Source organism: Panthera leo, chromosome B2 (assembly GCF_018350215.1).
Source record: "Panthera leo isolate Ple1 chromosome B2, P.leo_Ple1_pat1.1, whole genome shotgun sequence".
Lineage (NCBI taxonomy): Eukaryota > Metazoa > Chordata > Mammalia > Carnivora > Felidae > Panthera > Panthera leo.
In genome coordinates this window covers 77,834,628-77,854,878 of record NC_056683.1, presented here as the reverse complement: position 1 = coordinate 77,854,878, position 20,251 = coordinate 77,834,628, and the positions used below count along the sequence as shown (strand labels likewise).

The 20,251-nt window shown below is 40.2% G+C and overlaps 1 protein-coding gene across 2 annotated transcripts; it reads right to left on the bottom strand.

Moving 5' to 3' along the window:
* Positions 1–704: 704 nt before the first annotated feature.
* Positions 705–20,024, bottom strand: CB2H6orf163 (chromosome B2 C6orf163 homolog). 2 transcript variants are annotated; one of them, XM_042937356.1, is made up of 5 exons: positions 19,598–20,024; positions 15,643–15,737; positions 14,110–14,217; positions 8,800–9,002; positions 705–1,211 (listed from the first exon to the last, which is right to left on the bottom strand). In XM_042937356.1, the coding sequence occupies exons 1-5, from the start codon at positions 19,743–19,745 to the stop codon at positions 776–778; spliced, it is 990 nt and encodes a 329-aa protein (XP_042793290.1). In that variant the 5' UTR covers positions 19,746–20,024; the 3' UTR covers positions 705–775. The 2 variants fall into 2 exon arrangements, with proteins under 2 accessions (XP_042793290.1, XP_042793291.1); XM_042937357.1 differs by lacking the exon at positions 19,598–20,024 and adding an exon at positions 15,900–15,951.
* Between the last annotated feature and the right edge of the window lie 227 nt (positions 20,025–20,251).

Genomic DNA, 20,251 nt, shown 5'->3' with positions numbered 1-20,251 from the left:
ACTGACCTCTAAAGATGTATTTTTCGGGATGCCTGGGTGATTGAGAGTCCAGCTCTTTATTTCGGCTCAGGTCATGATCCTAGGGTCCTGGGATTGAGCCCTGCATTGGGCTCCACACTGAGTGTGGAACGTGTTTACGATTCTCTGTCTCTCCCTCTGCCTCTCTGCCCCTCTGCCCCACTCACGTGCTCTCTCTCTCTCTAAAAAGTTTAAATAAATAAATAAATAAATAAAGATGTATTTTTCTTTCACAACTGACCAATATAAATGAATCCTCTCTGAATTATCTTATATAGGGCTCCCAGAATTTAAATGTTATCTTATTGGATTTGAGGGAAATTGCTTTTTTTCCCTACAATGCTGTTGCAGTTCACCAAAAAACAGTCTTTACTGGACGTTAACACACCTCTCCACAATGGGAACAATCTAAAAGGATGACTCTTAACTTGTTTTCAATGGCAACAATTTCTAAACTAGTTACATGTCTGATGTAGACATGAATAAAGCCAGTTAACAGAAGTTTCTTTGGACTTCTTCCAAGAAACCTTCTCCCCTCCTAAATAGTTTTGGTCCCTCTTACTTTTTTCTCTCCTCAGTTAGATTTAGAACTCAATGTAGCCTGGAATGTGCTTTTTGAGTATTTTGGTTTTCCATCAAAATGCCCACAGCCTGTTGTACCCTGCACGTAACTGGGAATCAATAAATGGTTTTTGAGTTCATTTATTTAGTGTTCGGAACAATGGCTTTGTAGTGAAATTTCAGTTAAAGACTTCTTCTAATCAAGAGTTGTTTCATTCTCCTCAATAATAAGATTGGAAGGTGTTTTCTTTCTTTCTGGCAGAATAAAATCTGCATGTCCTGGTGAAAGCTTAGGAAATGTATAATTGATGTATTTTTGAAATGCTGCCCTTGTTTCCTGCAATTCCTCCTCCAGGAAATCCTTCCAATTTGTCATGATGCCTAGTTGTTTCACTATGGACAGCAGCTCCCCCTGGGTGTTAACCAGCTTATCCATCACATTTCCAAGTGTGGCCTGATGTGTCTTCTCTGCCTCTTGGAGTACTTCCTGAACCTCTTCTTGCTTCTGCCTCTGAGCCATGCAATAGTAGACGTTCATTTCATGTTCTTTTTCTTTTATCAGTTGGCTCACGTTCTTCTTTTGATCCTTCATAGCTGTTATACCAGTATTCAAAAGTTCCTCCATGGCCATTCTACAAAAGATATGGATTTATAAGTTAGATGGGTTAGCCGCTAAAAACAAAAAGATGTTGCCTTTCACCTAAGATGGATGAGACATTATTGCATTGTTTAGATGAGCCACCAGTCTGAGACAGGCAGGTAGAAATGAGCTTTTGGACTGCATTAGCTGTCAACGATTCAAAAACATTTTTCAAGCAGGGAGGTCACTCACTGAGTTTCCCGCTGGAGGCTAAGGCGAAGCCTACTAGCCGAGTATCTGGTAGTTTTAGGGACCTGAGTCCTCTCTGGCTAGAAAAATATGAATGCAATGTGTAAAAATGAAGAAATGTAGGGTCAGAGATCCAAACCCCTAGAGAAAGTATTTCTCTGTATCAGTCCAGCACTTCCCTTTAGCCAGAGGGGAGGAAATTGTACTCATAGTTTTATCTGAACAATACTCTATGATAGTCGGCTGAACCTTTTGGTCTCAAAACACCTTTTGACTCTTAAAATGATCAAAGAACCCAAACGACTTTTGTTTATGTGGATTATATCTAGTGGCACTGATAGTATTATAATTAAAAGTGAGACATTTAAAAAATATTCATAAATTTATGTAAGGTATGATTAAATCTATTAAATGTAATTAACTTACCTTTTATGAAAAATGTATTTTCCAAATTAAAAAAAATGGTGAAGGCGTGCCTGGGTGGCTCAGCTGGTTGAGCGTCTGACTCTGGTTTTGGCTCAGGTCATGATCTCATGGTTCATGAGTTCAAGCCCCACTTTGGGCTCTGTGCTGACAGTGTGGAGCCTGCTTGGGATTCTCTCTCTCTCCCTCTCTCTGCCCCTCCCCTGATCGCTCTGTGTCTCTCTCAAAATGAATAAATAAACTTAATTTTTTTTAATTGGTGAGAAAAGTGGCATAATTGCACATTTCTTCTTGTAAACTCTTTACTTGTCTAGCTTAAAAGCAAGGAAGATGGATTTGTCATATTGTTTCAATCTGTTGTGACATCATACATCATAAAACCATAGAAAATGCCACTATATACTTGTGAGGTAATGAGAGTGAAAAGGCAAATAACATCTTAGTATTATCAAGAAAATACTTTGACCTCAAGAACCCCCTGAAAGGGTGTTAGGGACACTGAGCAGTCCTGGGATCACACTTTGAGAACCACTGCTGAACGAGTTCACAGACCTCTGGTTGTTATGTATTTAATTATATGAAATTTATAGCAGCCAACTGTTTTGAATTCTTACCGTGTCCAAGGCAAGGCAAGTAAATGAGCATCCCATATATATATTTGCACAATATTTCCTCAGAACAAATCCCATGAGGTATATCTATTATTACACCTATTTTACTGATGAGGAAACAGGCTCGGAGAGGTCAAGTAATTTGCCCAATTTCACTTAATTAGTAAAGTGGCAAAATGAGCAACCTAGGCAGTCTGAGTCCAGGTCGAAAGCTTTTAGCTGCTGCAATATACTCTGGTGGATGCCTTGGGTTAACTAGTTTGAGTAGAACCTCTAAAGATTAGAGAATCAAGTAATTTACAGATGTGGTTCAAATATTTAGGGTTGTTAATGAAAATCCTCCCCCCCCCCGCCCCCGCCTCCTAGTCTAACACAATCTTCCCAAGACTTGGCATCTGCCCTTCTTCTAACTGCTTTCTTCTAAGATACAATTCTCTCATTGTCTCCAATTCTTTCAACTTGACTTTCAAACGTGGCCAACTTCCCCAATCTTGAGGTAAACATCAGTTGTCCCCTCACCTCTCTAGCTGCAATGCTATGTCTCTCTTCTCCCTTTTCCCACCAGTCAGGCTGTATCTATGGTTAATAACAAGGGTTAACATTTACTAAGTACTTACTACCTGTCCTGCTTTAGATTCTCTCTCTCTCCCCCTCTGCCCCTCTCCCCTACTCACTCTCTCTCTTCAAAAAAATTAAATTAAGTATTTTTTAATACAAATTACCCATAATTTTTTTTTCTCAAAAGAGGGCCTAGAAATCATATCATATGAGGAAAGACTAAAGTAACTGGCTTAGTACTTTTTGTTTTTTTCTTTTCTCCTCCAAATGAAAGCTTGGACAATCTCTCTCTCTTCTCAAGTCTCTGAAGGATCACTACGCAGAGAGTGAGAAGCCAAGTGTGGATGTGAGGATGAGACTGAGCACATTTTGGATCCACATTAGGAAGCACATGACAAGAAGAGGCATTCGGCATTTTAACCAACCACTTCAACCACCTGCAAAATTCCTGTTACAGAAGCACTCGGGAGGCTCCCCAGTGCCTGGCAGGCATCCAACAAAAGGGATGGCAGGTTCAACTCGATGACCTCCAATGCCCCTCTGACATGATGTGAATGTTTATGCTTCTTTCTGTAAGTGGTGGGGTCTATCTGCCATCTCTAATTTTATGAGGCTCTATTCTTGGAATTTCAGAATTACATACCATATTTACATGTAGTGCTGGCCAGAAATGAACTATTTTTGAATAAATTTAGTATGTGTCCTATATATGTGTGTGTATGTGTGTGTGTGTGTGTGTGTGTGTGTATATATATATATATATATATATATATATATATATGATTCAGTCTGATATTTTATAAAATGGGTTCTCAGAGAAGAAAAATAGATTATTGGGGTGCCTGGGTGTTTCAGTCAGTTAAGCGTCTGACTTTGGCTCAGGTCATTAACTTGTTTTCGTGAGTTTGATCCCCACTTCAGGCTTTGTGCTGACAGCTCAGAACCTGGAACGTACTTTGGATTCTGTGTCTTCCTCTCTCTCTGCCCCTTCCCTGCTCGCAGTCTGTCTCTCAAAAATAAATAAAGATTAAAAAAAACTTTAAAAACGTAGATTGCTAAATAAAAAATAGAGACTAATATATAATAATCCAACCTCATTAGACTCTTGGGGAAAAAATGAAGCATGGAAAAACCATACCAGCAATTGATTTGTGCTTTGCTCTTTAGGGCCTCTCTTAGCTCCTTCTCTCACTTTTTTGGGGACACTGTTGAAATGGTACAAGATATATAGCTCACAAGTTTAAAGAATAATATCTGTCCATTCCTTCCCTTCTACCTATTAAGTGAACTTTTCATTTTCCCCATATATTTTGCTAAGAGTACACTTTTCAACCTCCTTTCTATGTCTATCAGTAAAAATCCTGGCTCTCTTATATCAGGATGAACCAATGCTTCATTTCCCCATTTCTTCAATTCCTAAATTATAAAGGGATTTGTTCCCCAAACTCATTTGTCATCAGGTATTTAGGGTGATGTTGAAAATTTGCCTGATGTGCCCACAATAAGCTATTAATCCATTTTTTCACTTGAACTATAGGACTGTTAGCACTATTTTAATCAGTTATAACCATTGTGTTGTGAGGAAAATATATTCTGATTATCTGCCTGAGAAGCTGGGAACCAAAGGGCACCCGGGTGGCTCAGTTGGCTAAGCATCCAACTCTTGATTTCGGCTCAGGTCATGGTCTCACAGTTTGTAGGATCAAGCCCCACGTCAGCTCTGCACTGACAGCGTGGAGCCTATTTGGGATTCTCTCCCTCTCTCTCTGACCCTCCCCCACTCATTCTCTCTCTCTCTCTTTTTCTCTCTCTCTCTCTGCCTGTCTCTCTCTCTCTCTCTCTCTCTCTCTCTCTCAAAATACATAAACATTAAAAATTTAAAAAAAGAAAAGGAAATTGGAAACCTGGTCTTTCAGGATTAGTGATACCCTCAAACTGAGGCGACAGGCATTATATAGGTTTGGTTGTGGGCGCATCTCCAGAGACCACCTTTCAGCAGTGCATTTATATCTCAGGGTTGTTTGTATTCTTAACCTTCCCTTGGTTCTGCATCATTACACTACCCACTTTCCCCTCTACATGTTTGCTCATGCTGTCCTCACTCTTTTCAGTCTTTCACAAATGGGATCTCCTTCCTTCCAAGTCCCAACCCAAGACTAACTGCCTCCAACAAACCTACCTCACCGCACAGCTTGCACCCTTGTTACTTGACCATTCCAGGGCTTTCCCGGCACTTACATGTTCTTTGTACCTGCCCATCTAGCCTTGGTCTGTGGGGCAACCATGCTTTCGTGACTTCACATGTTGAAGAAATACCCTTATTTCCTTACACTAGAACTCAGGACCATATCCACAGAAGACACTTTATAAGCTCTGGTGAAATGAGAAGGGTAGTATAATGGAAGGTCATAAGCTTTGGTATCATATAGACCAGGGTTCACATCAGGCTCTGTCACCTCTCCTCTACATGACCTTCTCTACATGACCTCTAAATGAGGTTGCTCAGTCTCTCTCTTAAGTCTCAGAGTTTTCATCTGAAGATATGGAGAATGATAGAATCCCTCAGGAAGGTATATAAGAATTCAGTGAGAAGCACACAAAGGGCCTTGCATGTGCTAGGTGTTAAATAAAAGGTAGCTATCATTAGGAATTAGAGCCATGACCACAAAAATTCCTGAGCAGCCACTTCATTCACGCCTTTGTCTTGGACTAGAAAACACTTAGAAGAACCTTTCCAGGCAAAGCTTGCCTGCCTGCTGGCTTGCTTGCTTTTTTTTCTTCCTCCCCTCCTTCCTTCCAGCGAAAGAGTATGGTGTCTCCTAGATAATCTATTTAGAATCTAATCACCCCAGTCCACAAAAACGTTTTCTGTGAATTTAACATATTTGTCATAATATGTATGTGTTCAGAATACTTAAGTCTTGATAGTTTCTAGTTAAATAAAAGATCTACAGTTGAATTCTAAACACTGGTCCTTCTCCATGTATTGGTTTCTGCAAATACTCTAAGGAACACTAGAACGTAGCAATGTCTAGAAATAAGATCTGATGTACTGCAGAGTGAGTTCAGCTAATTAGAACAGATTTGAAACTTTGTTTAATAAATATATTTTTTAAGTTTATTTATTTTGAGAGACAGTAAGGGAGCAGGGAAGGAGCAGAGAGAGAGAGAGAGAGAGAGAGAGAGAATCCCAAGTAGGCTCCACGCTGCCAGTGAAGAGCCTGACTCTGGGCTCGAACTCATGAACTGTGAGATTATGACCTGGGCCGAAAACAAGAGTCAGATGTTTACCAACTGAGCCACCCAGGCCCCCCATGTTTAATAAATATTTAAAGAATGCATACCCTGTGCCAAGCTCTCTTCCAGGCATTTGGAATACATTAATGAACAAAATGGACACTCCAGTTGGATACACGTAAACAACAGACATGGCAGTTCCCTAATTTTAGTCAACTGATTTAATAAAAGGCAGTCATTGAAAATATTCTATTCAAACCTCAGAGAAGAAAGGGCTGGGGCAGCGGGGCGGGGGCGGGGGGGGGGGGGAGTCGTGGTGGTGAAGGCAACAGAGTGAGGGAAGGAGCAGACACTGCAGGTACATGAGGAGTGGTTCCAGAAGCCCCTATAGGAGGAGCGGACTTCCTATAGATGCAGGGCGGGGAGAAGGGAGAGGAGGATACTACCTTTCACCACATCGGACCACAACTCATTTGGGAGTTACCGCCTTCTCTACCTTTCTCCCAGAATCCTCTTTTACCTTCTTCTTCTTTTGCCTCAATGATGATTTATAGCCTATGCATGAAGAAAGGTACCACTGAAACAGCCACAGCTGCAGCCTTCATTTTTACTTATCTGCAAAATAAGATTCTTAGAGGACTTTACCTTTGGCCCTGCTCTAAAAGTTCTAACAAAGAAGATTTTTACCCATTAACTACACACAAATCGATTTGTTCATTAAGTCAAAGAGCAAAGCAAAAGAGACAAGTCCTAGACTAGATGGCAAACAGAGGTTTCAGTCCTGGTTCTGCTGCTGCAGCCATGTGATCTTAGGCAAGTCACTTAACACCTGGAAACTGTGGTTTTTCTCTTGGTCCCAATAATCACTAGGGATCCTGACTGTTGTCCTGTTAAAACTGGCCAATTCCATCAAATGTTCATTGAATACGTAATAATGGTTACTTTGGGGGCACATGGGTGGCTCAGTCGGTTAAGCATCCAACTCTTGATTTCAGCTCAGGTCATGATCTCACAGTCATGAGATTGAGCCCTGCATTTGGCCCTGTGCTGAGGGTGGAGCCTGCTTGGGATTCTCTCTCTCCCTCTCTCTCTACCTGTCTCCTGCTTGTGCTCATGTCTGCTCTCTCTCTCTTTCTGTCTCTCAAGATAAATAAATAAACATTAATTTTTGTTAATGTTTATTTATTTTTGAGAGAGAGAGAGAGAGAGAGAGAGAGACAGAGCACAAGCGGGGGTGGGGGGGGGGAGCAGAGAGAGAGGGAGACACAGAATCCAAAGCAGGCTCCAGGCTCCAAGCTGTCAGCACAGAGCCAATGCAGGGCTCAAACTCACGAACTGTGAGATCATGACCTGAGCCAAAGCCAGCCGCTTAACCAACTGAATTACTCAGATGCCCCAATAAAAAACATTTTTAAAAAATGATTACTTTGGTACTCTTAAAAACAAGTGATCTGATTTATGTAAAAAGTATTTGTGATTATGTAAAACATAAGGCTATAGTTCATCAAAAGGACACGAATGAGACAGACCCATTATTTAAAATGAAGTCCTTGGGAGACAGAGAGGGTAGGAAAGCAGTAAGTCAGGGCTTAACAAGTTTTGCCCTATATATTTCCAAAGTGTCAATTTTATTTATAGCGTGTATTACTTGTGTAATAAGAAAAAGACCAAAAGTAACACATCCATGCTAGTGTATGATACCAGCTAGAGAATGTGAAGATTGCCTTTTATGTGTTTATGGGGAAATATTTGTTGATTTCTCTCCTTAGCCTCTTAAAACTGGAGAATCAGAAGGAAAAACACATTATTTACGATGGTAGTTATCTCTTGAGAGTGTGGAGAGGAAGGAAAAATGATTGAGGAGCTTCACGTGGGAACTTTAGAAGTGTTAGCAATTTTCGGTTTCTTCAGATGAGTGGTAGGTCATTGAATATTCATGTTATTTTTGTTTAAACCATACACACATACACACACATTATACAATGTATTATATATTGTTCTCTATGCTTGATATATTCCATAATAAAAATGTAAAAACACAGGGGCGCCTGGGTGGCTCAGTCGGTTAAACATCCAACTTCAGCCTGGGTCATGATCTCACAGTTCATGAGTTTGAGACTTGCGTTGGGCTCTGTGCTGACAGCTCAGAGTCTCCTCAAGTACTCACTGTCTCGTGGAGGAAACCAGCAACTTAATCGTGCAATGAATGTTTTATGCAAAAAAGGATTCTCTGTCTTCCTCTCTCTGCACCTCCCCCACTCGTGCTTTTTCTCTCTCTCTCAAGCTAAATAAATAAACTTTAAAAAATGTAGAAACACAGGGGCACCTGGATGGTTCAGTTGGTTGAGTGTCTGACTTGGCACAGGTCATGATCCCGCGCTTTGTGTGTTCGAGTCCCACGTCGGGCTCTGTGCTGACAGCTCAGAGCCTGGAGCCTGCTCCAGATTCTGTGTCTCCCTCTCTCTCTATGCCCCTGGGAAATATGTGCCTCAACCTTACCCTTTCTCCAAGTAGATTTGGCCAGAGTAAGATACTGATTTGCAAATGTGTTCTCTGGAATACCTTTTCTGGGCCTGGATTGCCTCCTGGGCCATCTGTCTCTCTTCAGCCCTGGCCTTCTCCACAGCCTGGACCTTCTCCCTGTGGCACTCCATCACAATCCTTTGGATTCTATGCACCATGCGTTGTTCTGCAGCCAGGTGTTCTCTCTGTAGTTCATCTTCCATGTTTTGGTGAATCTCTATCTTGGTTTTAGCTGCCATTTCCTTTGAGAAACAGTTTGACAGCTTTAGATGTTACAGCTTTGATGTCTAAAAATGCACACTAAGAGGTTATTCAAATCATAGTTCATTAACCTGCTGGAATGTGCACCGGTGAACACTGATGATTTAAAAGAAGAGTGTGTATAATATGGAAAACTTCCATTTATATTATGCACCAGAAATGTGCAAACTATATAGCATAAATATTTATTTAGGTAATATTAGAAGGGAATATGCAAAAAGGAAAAATAGGTCTGTCTCTTTTTCCTTGATTGTCCCAAATCCTATAGTGTCATATTATCTTTACACATAATTAGAAATACATAATATGATTCTGTTAAGAAGTCAGTCCTGGAAAATGACAGAAATAATGACTGTGCCTCCAAAGTGTCTCCTGGGTGTGGGGGGGAGGGGGAGCCTGAACTCAGAGAGCTAACAGTTGCCCATTACTCTAGTCACAGGAGCTTGCTGGCCGGTCCTCCTGCCATTTGGGCATTCCAGCTCACTAGCGTTGAGGGGTCCTCTCTTGTTCACAAAAGGGACAGGAACAAATGCTCCATTACTCCAGGGCAGAAGGACCTGTGGATGCCTTTGGCCAAGTAAAGTGAGGAGGCACTAGTCAGACCAGGACTCAAGAAAAACAGATTCTCAAAGAAAACCCTGTAACCATTCTGGAAATGCCAACCAACTCCGCTGTGTGCCAGGCACCTGCTGGGCCCACACACTACAAACATAAGAAGGCTAGAATCTTCCTCCTCAAGGGCTCACTGTCTCATGGAGGAAACCAGCAACTTAATCATGCAATGAGTGTTTTATGCAAGAAAGGAGGCAACAATCAATTCTGTCTAGAGTTTCAAAACTTACATTTGAACATAAATTTTTATCTCTATTTCAGGGATAACAAGAGAGCATAAAGAAATTAAGTTATTTCTCATAGTGAGTCAGTCAAAGAACTAGGAACAGAAAGCAGGGTTCTTAATGTCAGTTTCTTGCTTCATTGTTGGCCGTGATGCTAGGGTCCTTCAAGAGATTCATCAGTGTATTTTCATTCCAGACACCCCGTACAACCTTCTAATTACAGTGAGCACGACTGCTTGCTTTCTCTCTCTCTTTCTTTTGAACTCTACATCTCATGGGAAACTGAAATCATTTTAGCTTTGCAGAAAAAAGTGTCTCAACAATTAAAGTGTTTGTTAGACTACAGTTTTTTTCAAGAGAAAGAAAGTCTTCAACTTCTCACTTTGGCTACTTCAAGGGTGAAAATTTTTTAAAAAAATGAATAAAACAACAGAAAACAACTTTAAGAATCTCTCCAGAGTGGCCTCAGTTCATGTATTTAGAAAAATTTTTTTAAGGGAAACATTGGCTGTTTAGAAATGCCAGCTAGGTTTTCCATACTACAGAAGGCTTTGTCTCTTAAAGGACTAGAACTTTTTGGTAATAAAACATTTTGAATGGAAATATTTCTAAATGTCTGTGACGTCTACCTTACTTCATAAAAAGAGTAGAGTGAACACACTTTAACATTTCTTGGTGATCTAGGCTGGTAGATAAAGGAGAATGATTGTATTGAGCTAAATACTTTGTACTACGCTTAGTAATCGTTCAAGTTTATTGGGTTCCCTGTCTCAGTTATGAATGACCCCAGACTGCTTTGCTTTTGGAGACCTGATACCTGGTTTTTGTAATGTTTCTTGTTCTTCACATGCTATTGTGCTGAGAACTCTCTGTTCTAACTGCTGTCTGTGAGCTCCTTTTTGTCATTTCTAGTTGCTGGCATTTAATCTATTTTGGATTTGTGAAGTTGAGCAGCCACATCTGTTGGGCTCAGGCTGTCAAGTAAGTGTAAATAACATTTGAGTGGGGAATGGAAAGGTTCTGCTATGAGTAATAAGCCTGAGTTTCTGTCTTGTAGTCAGAGGCCTTTATTTAAATTCCCAGGGGATATTTTAAATTATTTCTGGGTTTTCAAGTGTATTCTCAGTAATTGAAAGGGCTGAATGGTTGAGCTTTAGATAAATGAAGTAGTACATAAAATATTTTTATTTGAATCATAGAATTTAAAAATGACACCCCAGCCCTTTATTTTGGCTGGGTTCTGAACTTGGATTCAAAGAACTAAAATGGAATCCTTCCTTTATGTAATGATGTATTAAAAGCAAAATCATTTTACTGCCTCACAAAGCATGTGGGATATATATTTAAAGCTACAAAAATAATTCAGTGACTGACTATTTGGCAGTGTTCTTATTCAATGGAAAGCCTCCCAGTTAAATTACTTTTACTGAAATGCATTTTGAGTAAATCAGCTCATATATTGAGATATTGTAAGAAACAGCCTCATGAAACCCATCATATTTACTGTGCAGATGTTTGACAGACATTTATGACACAACGTCTCCCTTAGGAGAAGTTTCTCTCAGCTGTCACATGCAGGAATATCTGGGCCTCTCTATCTGATTTGTTTTTACCTAATGGATATGGTGATTCATTGAATTTTCATCTTTGCATTGACTGCCAGAAAGCTCAAGGCCCAAATAGTGAAAATTGCACAGGAACTCATGCACACATACAATTTTAAGTTTCAAATTCACTCCTGACTTCATTATATTTTCTACTCTGATTTTACCTTAGGTTCCATTTCATCATTTGCTTTTTAATATTATTGTATTTGAATAAGTTAATATAAAAATCTTTTCAAAATAATGTCTGTTCATTGGGTAAGATCTTGAAATTTTACTCAACAGCAAGCATCTGAGACTTGCGCCAAATTCTTAATGTTATAAAAGAGTAATACATAGTGATTTCTACATATCAGAATTGAATGGTATTTGGTTTTAGAAGGGCTTGGTTTTCTGCTCTATATATTGGTAATCTTAAACTTTAATACACAGAAGAATCAGACAGAATGCTGGTTAAAAACCTTGCCCCTGACTCTGTAGGTCAGGTGGAGCCTGGGAATCTGCATGTTAAGCTCCCAGGTGAACAGATTCTGAGGCAGGTGGTTCATAGACACCCCCCTGAGAAGCAGTACTGATGTCTATGTCTGGGTATCCTACAGTTGAAACAATCCTATGCATCCCTCTTAGATAAATCACTCTTTTGTTATATAAAAAATGTCCTGAGATGGCAGTACAAATGTGAGTTCCCAAACCCTAGACAACTATTTTAGAAAGGTCAACCTCCTTCTAACTTTTCCCCTTTCCATTTTCTTAGGACTTCCTCTACTTTAGCACTAAGTGTATCAACTCCACTCAAAGACAATATGAGGGACAGTCAATGTGAGCTCCTTGAAACAGGCATCACAGCTAAATTATCCTTCTATCTGCACAACATAATGCCAGGAGCAATATTCAAAATACTGGGGCACCTGGGTGGCTCAGTCAGTTAAGTGTCCGACTTAGCTCAAGTCATGATCTCACCGTTTGTGAGTTGGAGCCCCACATTGGGCTCCATGCTGACAGTGAGGAGCCTGCTTGGGATTTTCTCTCTCCCTCTCTCTCTGCTCCTCCCCTGCTTACTCTGTCTCTCTCTCTCTCTCTCTCTCTCTCTCTCAAAAATAAATAAATAAATAAATAAATAAATAAACAAACAAACAAAAAAATTTTTAAATGTGCATACTCTGGCTGCAGCATTGGGGCAGGGTCCAGCTTTGGAGTTTCCCACCAATTTAAAGGGGTAGCCCTTTTAATTGGGGGAGGTCTTGGAGACTGGGGAAGCAGCCAGGGTGACTTAGGTGTTAGGGAGCTTGGCGAGTGGCTATCTATCAACTGATAGAGAAGTATTTAAATGCTTATGGTCATCCTGGCAGATGTCAGCTGAACAGTAGGCCTGCCTAGACATGCTAGAAACGCTCTTCATGTTTTGAACTGAAAAAGGGAATGGGCGTGGACCACTGCAGCCAACCTCTTGGGAACCAGGCCACTGGTGCAAAGCAGGGAGGATCCCACTACCCTTTAGGAACCAGAAGCAAAGCTCCCTTTGCTGCCAACAAGTTTCCTGAGGACTAAATAAGGATCTGATATACAGTAGGTGCTCATTGCTGAAACAATGAATAAATGGGGCCAGTGGTCCCTGAACTGTTTGTTAATTATGTTCTTATTAAGTTAGGCCAAACCTGGGGCCAGACTTCTGCCACTTTCCCTCCAGCCTCTGACCATGAATTGTCACATCTATACCATGTCCTTTCCTATACCTCCTGTGGCCAACATGTAAGAATAGTTCTATATCCTTTTCCTTTGATCAGCTTTTGTAACTGAGGTACTGAACTAAATAATGAATTCCTGGGCCTCTACCTGGAAAGTTTGCTAGTTACCTACAGTTGTGTGTTCGAACAGGTTACAGGTTACAAAGAGGACCCTTTGTTTTATGACCTTTGGCACTGCAGGAAATATTCAGTACAGCTCAGGGTCCCTCTTGGCATTGCAGTAAATGCAAATTTAGGGAAAAGGATGCAATCAGAGAGCCCAGGAGAAGGAAGAAAACAGCCTATTTCCTTCGTTCAGCACCAACTTGAGCACTTCTAAGTCAAGGCCCTGTGTGGGACACCGGGCTAGAGTGGTAATGAGAGTCAAGCCCTAATGGAGGCTACAGTCGTGTGCAGGTCAGACATTCAACAAGTAATCACACAGTCTATTTAACCGCAGTGATGGGTGTAAAAGGGGACAGGGTGTCAAGGGCAGACTGATTCAGGTAAAGTAGTGATGTTTGAGCTAAATCTGATGAGGTGGGGGAAGGACATTCTGACAGAGACCCTGAGGTGGGAAGGAGGTGGGACACTCAGGTTTGAGGACCCAGAAAAGGGCCATGAGAGAGAAGAGAGGCTGGCACAAGAGATGTGGTGGGTAAGGCAGGCAGGATGGCTCCTTTGGGCCTTGAAACCCCATCGTTTGGGTTCAATACATCAGAGATTCTCCTGCACCCATTCATCACTGCTGCCTCTCATCTGTGAGCCTAGCATCTCTTCTGTGAAAATCCTGGGTCTCCTGACCAACCTCCAGGAGACACCCATCAAGGTTTTACAGATTTTGTTTTTCTCTTCTCCCTTTGCCAGAGCTTTCCACTGATGTATGTACTCTTAAAAAGACAACAAACAAGCCATTATAAAAACCTGTAAGTCTTTTTGATGTTCTTCTTTCAGAATCTGAATATTCATTTTGTGTTTGTCATTTGCTTCTTCAAGTGCCTTCTCGATTGCTTGTTTTTGGCGTTTATCAGCCTTTGAAAGAAACAGTCCAAATTTATAAATATTTATATATTAATATATACACTTATATTAACATACATTTTTCATGTTTACTGAAAATTAGCAACCACGATGGGGCCCCTCATCACTTGCTCCGTTCCCATCTCAAACCTCTCCCAGAAAACTGGCTGCCTTAGCCAGAGATGCCCTAACACATCCCAACCTAACATGGCTAACATCACTGTTTTGTGAACTGCTAAAGAGGGTTTTAGTATAAGCTGCTGGGTTGTCTTTTATTTGGCACTTTATTTCTTGCTTGATTGACTATCAAATTAATGTATGCTCATCGCAGAAAATCTGGAAAATATAGAGAAGTGGAAAGATGCACAAAGCAAGAATTTGCTGAGAAAGGAGGCTGAGCACCATCCCAGACCTCCTGCATCAGGTGTTCAGAAAGAGGTTCTATTATTTTATTTGAAGAGAGTGCCCAGATCATTAGATATGATGACATTCAAATTGTAGATTACTCACAAAAGCATTGCCTTATATTAGGGTGTATAATTGATGGTTTGCAATTAATTTGAATTTTACTATTATTGATAAAGATAGAGGACTACTAAGATTTTTATTCATATATCTTTGCACTTGGTGAATTTTGCACTTTCAAAGTACTTTAATACCAAGCTTGTGCTGGTACTAATGCTGGACAGTTCCAATACCATTTGCTATGATGTCTATGTTATAAAGGAACTGAGAAATAATGCTCTAAGCACTGTGGCTTGTCCTGCCCTCATGGAGCATAATTCTCTTCAGGAAGTCGTTTATGTTATTCTTCAGGAAGAAGTGGAGGTTGGAGGATTGAGATTTTGCTTCAGTTAAGGGTCTGGGATCTGACTATGAACCTCAATACACTCAAATTGCCCCTATGACCCTCAGCAGTCATGGGGACAAGGTATCAAGGACTTTGGAGAGAAGAGAGCAAGGAGAGTAGGCGATAATGCAGCATTTGGAAAAAAAAAAAAAAGAGCACTTGGTCAGGGGTATTTCACGCTGCACAAATGTATGGTCTACATATTAAATATTGAGCAATAATAAACAATTATCAACAAGGGTGTCTTTTTTTGTTGTTGGAAGTTTTAAGCCAATGAGAATAAAAAAAGCAGGAGTCATCCACACATAGGGGCAATTTAGAAGGAAGGGAGCTCCTAATGGTGTCTGCCTCTTACTAAGAAGCTCCTATGCACCTGACATTATTTCACTGAACTCTTTCAACAGTCCTATAGAATATTATTGTTCCTCTTTTACATTTGAAGAAGCCAAGACTGCAGAGTTGGAGAACTTGCCCAAGGTCCCACAGATAGCCAGGATTCAAAATCAGTTCTGCTTATTGTTTCAGACAAATCCAAAAAGTGAAAGAACTCTAAAGATGCATTTAGGTTGATATTCAGTTTCTTTTACCTGCACCCACACATCAGCTTCTGCTTTTGCAATACGTTCTTTGAGTATTTCCTCTTGGAATTGCTCTTCTTTATTCAGAGTATTTGCCCCAATATCTGTGTATTTGAGGAAAAACAATCACAAGTATCCACAGACTGTTTTTTCTTCTTCACTATTACCTATTTATTAGAGTTATCTAAAAGATATACCCTTTTAGGAGATGCCAATCTTTTCTTTAAAGGGGTACACTTTTCCGTAATTAATGAGAGGGAACTCACAGCACCGTTGGGTCTTGAGACAGTCTGTTCCTGTCATCACACTTGGGCCATACAATAGGCAACTGGGGAGGTAAAGTTACAGAAAAGAGCATTTTGTGTTCCTAAAATAGGACAGTGAGGGAATATTCAAGTGATATTAGCACATTATTCTGCTCCTGTCTGCTTGTCCTTCTCTGGATGCTGGTGTTCTCTCCCTTAGGAAAGAGGCAGCAGAAAATGCTTTCTTCACTCTGAAACCTGCTTTCTTCATGTGCAGATCTTCATGGTTTAGCCGTTTCAGTTGTGGAGTAAGGGGGCAGCTGTTTAGTACTTGTCTGTCAATGGTCTCATTTAATTTCCACATAACATTCCCATAATGATAGCCTCCCTACCCGGACAAAAAAATAAAAGCCTACATAGGTTAGAGGACTACACAGATAGCTAGGACTACACAGATAGAGCGAGACCTGCAGCCAAGCTCCATCTCTGTCTGCCAGAGGTGGCTCAGGACTTGTATGCAGGCTACGAGCCTTTTCAGTGCTCAAGTCACACACATAGTGATCTTTCTCCCCAGTCCAACTTCTTACGCTACCTACCCTTCATTCCAGTTATTTCTCACATCTTTGATTGACTGAATTATTAACTTTTCATGTGATTAGGTCTTGACAATCAACTTCCTAAAATTACAAAGCATGTCTTATATTGCAGTGTCTCTCTTACGGTGCTCAGCTTGGCAACACCATTGTAGACACATGTGGTTGCCCAGTATCTCTGCTCTCCCTCCAGTAACAGAAACCATTTTTCTCAAGAATGTCCCTCTCTCACTTCATGTTGTTCTGGAGGCGGGGGGGGGGGGGGGGGGTGTTCCTGCAAATCACTGCAGCCATCCTGCATGTCCTATCACATTGTCCCCATCCTCCAGGCCATAATAATCAGCCCAGGATTGGGCACATGCTCCAGCCTGGCTAACCAGGCTCTTCTCTAGGATTTTATATAAGGAAGTAAGGAGAATATAGCTTTTTTTTTTTTTCTCCCTCTGATATTTCTAAGTTGGAGGTAACAGCCACATAGAGCAGTCTGGGACAACTTTTATTCTTTTCCCCTCTCCTGTAAGCCCGGTTGCAGGAGTAAACAATTAGGCCAACTCACTGAGAGCAAGTGTGGCTACATTGAAAGCCCTGGAGCCAAATCCTGCTTGGGTTTCTCTGTTAAAAGGCCAAGAAATTCTATTTTATGCATGGTCTAGTCTGAGTTGTGTTTTTGTTACCTGCAAATAAACATCCATGTTTGGTGGCATTAAGAGTCTATGATACTAGATTATCAGTGAACCTAAAAACAGAGGGCAGAGGATACTATAGTAGAGATGGACATATATTTTGTAGGCTCAACACTGTGCAGATATGATTATGAAAGATCTAGGAAGAAAGGTGACAGCATGGGCCATCAGTGTATTAAATTTCATAAAAATGTGATACAACTGTGGGTTGCTATTATTCTTTTTTAGCCTAAATCCCATTATTTTATATTATTCTCAACCCTGATTGTACAAGAGGATTCCCGCATAGCTTTAAAAAAAATACTCAAAAAGGAAAAGACTACTGATACAAAGAATAACTTGGATGGATCTCAAGGGCATTATATTGAATGAAAAAAGCCAATTTGCAAGTTATATATTATATGATTTAATTTATATAACAATCTCAAAGGGGTAAGATTATAGTGATGGAGAACAGATTAGTGGTTGCCAGGGGTTCAGGTTAGGGTGTGTAAGGAGTAACACAAGGGAGTTCCTTTATGGTGACAGAGCAGCTCTACGTCCTGATTGTGGTGATGGTTATACAACCCTACACGTGATAAATTTCATGAAACTATGAAACAAGAAAAAAATGCACATAAGTTCTGTACCTGAGTTAATAGTATTATTCCAATATCAATTTCCTGGTTTTGACTATATACTAGCATTATGAAAGATATCAATGAGAGAAACTGGAGGAATACATGGGAACTCTGTTGTTAACACTTGTGAGTCTTAAACTATTTCCAAATAAAAACTATTAAAATATGAAACAAACAAACATAAAAAACCAACACATGCTGAAGCCTGATTCTTAAGGTTCTAATTTAGTGGGTCTATGTTGAATTAATATGAAATCCAATGACTCTGTATTTAGATATTTGTAGTAAAAACAAAAATTTTTAAATGTTTATTTACTTTGGGGGGGGGGGGAGCTCGAGTGGGGGAGGGGCAGAGAGAGAGAGAGGGAGACAGAGAATCCCAAGCAGGCTCAGCGCTGGCAGGGCTCAAGCTCATGTACCATGACATCATGACCTGAGCTGAAGCCAAGAGTCTGATGCTTAACCAACTGAGCCACCCAGGTGCCCTGTAAAAACAAATGTTTTAAAAGCTGTGTGCACTGCTAGGGTTGAGGACTACTGCACTATGCAATATTCATTTAACATTTATACAGACATTCCCACATGCTCTTGAATTTACTCATTAAGAACACTGACTTAACAGTCAATGACAGGGATGCTGGGTGGCTCAGCTGGTTAAGTGCCGACTTGGGCTGAGTTCATGACCTCACAGTTCATGGATTTGAGCCCCACCTTGGGCTCTGCACTGACAGCTCAGAGCCTGGAGCCTGCTTCAGATTCTGTGTCTCCCCTCTCTCTCTGCCCCAACCCCACTTGTGCACTCTCTCTCTCTCTAAAATAAATAAACATTAAAAAAAACCTTTTTAATAAAAAAGTCAATGACAAATACAGTTCACTGTATATAAAATATTAATTTCTACCTAGTTAGATTTAATTTTGCTTATCTGGATTTAAATATCTCAGAAGGCATAAGAAGTCAATCATTAAATGCATATCTAAGAATGGATATCCACTGGCCTGGGTGTAAAAAGCCAAATCATACCAGAGATTGTAATTAATAAGTCACACTAAACATTTACTAGAAGTTAAAGTCAGTTTGGGTATTGATGTTTTTAGAGGATGATTCCAATTTGACCTCTCCCTGTACTGTAGTTTTTTCAAAACACTCTCCATTCTTTAGTTCCTCATATTTTCAAAGATCAAGAGTGAAATTAAATCAGTAGTTTACCAGGTATAAAGGAAGAGAGGGTCAGAGAAGTATCTGGAGAGTCCTTAGGAAAACATTTCTAAGGCTCAAAGTCAGACTACGAACTCTGATGGGGATAAGGAGAGAAGGAAACCTGTAATTACAATCTGATTTGCTTGTATAGTAAATATTCTCAGGTTATCTCCATGCTACCTATGTTTATGTCACCAGCTACTAGTAAAGGTTATAGCTTCACTATTTATTAAGGTGTTACTTGGAGGTATTTCCTCTACTATGTGTAAGGAAGTTGCCAAAGTATGGGCCAGGGCAAAAAGAACTCCTGTTTACTATTATATGCCAACAAATATTTCGTTAAAGCCTCATAACCAACCTGCTAGAGAGGTATTAATATCCCTACTTAATATAGGACTCCCAACATCTCTATAAGGAAACACACTGAGAGGCTAAGTGTACGGTCTAAGGTACACAACTGGTAAGCAGAGAAGCTGGATTTCAACCCATATTCTTTTCATGCCAAACAGACACCCCTGCAAGACAAGCAACTTTGATCAGAAGAGCTGATAAAAGTCAATATAGCAGAAAGAATAGCACATAATGCTATCAAATATTAGAACAAAGGAAAACAAAATTTACTTACCCAGTATATCTTTGTGAGTGTAAAAGCGTGTCTTAAATGGCTTGTATTCATGGATCCGTTTGAAGGTTTCCCCCAAAGGGGCTGGTGGAATTATTTTATTACAAACAGCACAGCAAACAAAATTCGTGTAATTCGGATTTCGGATCATAATTAAGATATCTTTTACTATGTGCAGTTAAAGTACACTTAAGATCAGAAATAAAAGTTTTAAGAAAATCTGGAAGTTTAAGGAAGCTAGAAGAGGATCAAGCTTTTAGGACAATGTTAGAGGCTGGTAAGGATGAAAGGATTCGCCATGATTAGGCAGTGGTTATGTGCCTAATGGTAAAGAACGGTTCTAAAAGCCTTTGCCACATAAGGTATGGGCACTGGATTTGGGAAGATTTAAGCAGTGGCTCTCTTCCAGACTTTAGCACTAAACTGTTAACTTACTTAGCAACTGTTGCTAGGTAAGACAAGCTTTGCTCATAAAAGCAACCAGAAATAATGAGGAAAGGGAGCATGGTACAGCCATTCATTTCCCAGATACTCTCTGTACTAGTTTCCTATTGCTGCTGTAACAAATCACCCCACATTTAGTGATTGAAAACAACACCATTTACTCTCTTGCAGTTCTGGAGGTCAGAGGTTCAAAATGAGTCTTATGAGGCTAAA

What these genes read in the sequence shown, in the direction of transcription:
- CB2H6orf163 (XM_042937356.1), bottom strand. Translation starts at nt 19,745, where the DNA reads ATGATCCGAAATCCGAATTACACGAATTTTGTTTGCTGTGCTGTTTGT. An exon ending in CACTCACAAAGATATACTGG is followed by an intron (nt 15,738 to 19,597) that starts GTAAGTAAATTT and finishes TCAAATACACAG; the next exon opens with ATATTGGGGCAAATACTCTG. An exon ending in AACATCAAAAAGACTTACAG is followed by an intron (nt 9,003 to 14,109) that starts GTTTTTATAATG and finishes TGTTTCTCAAAG; the next exon opens with GAAATGGCAGCTAAAACCAA.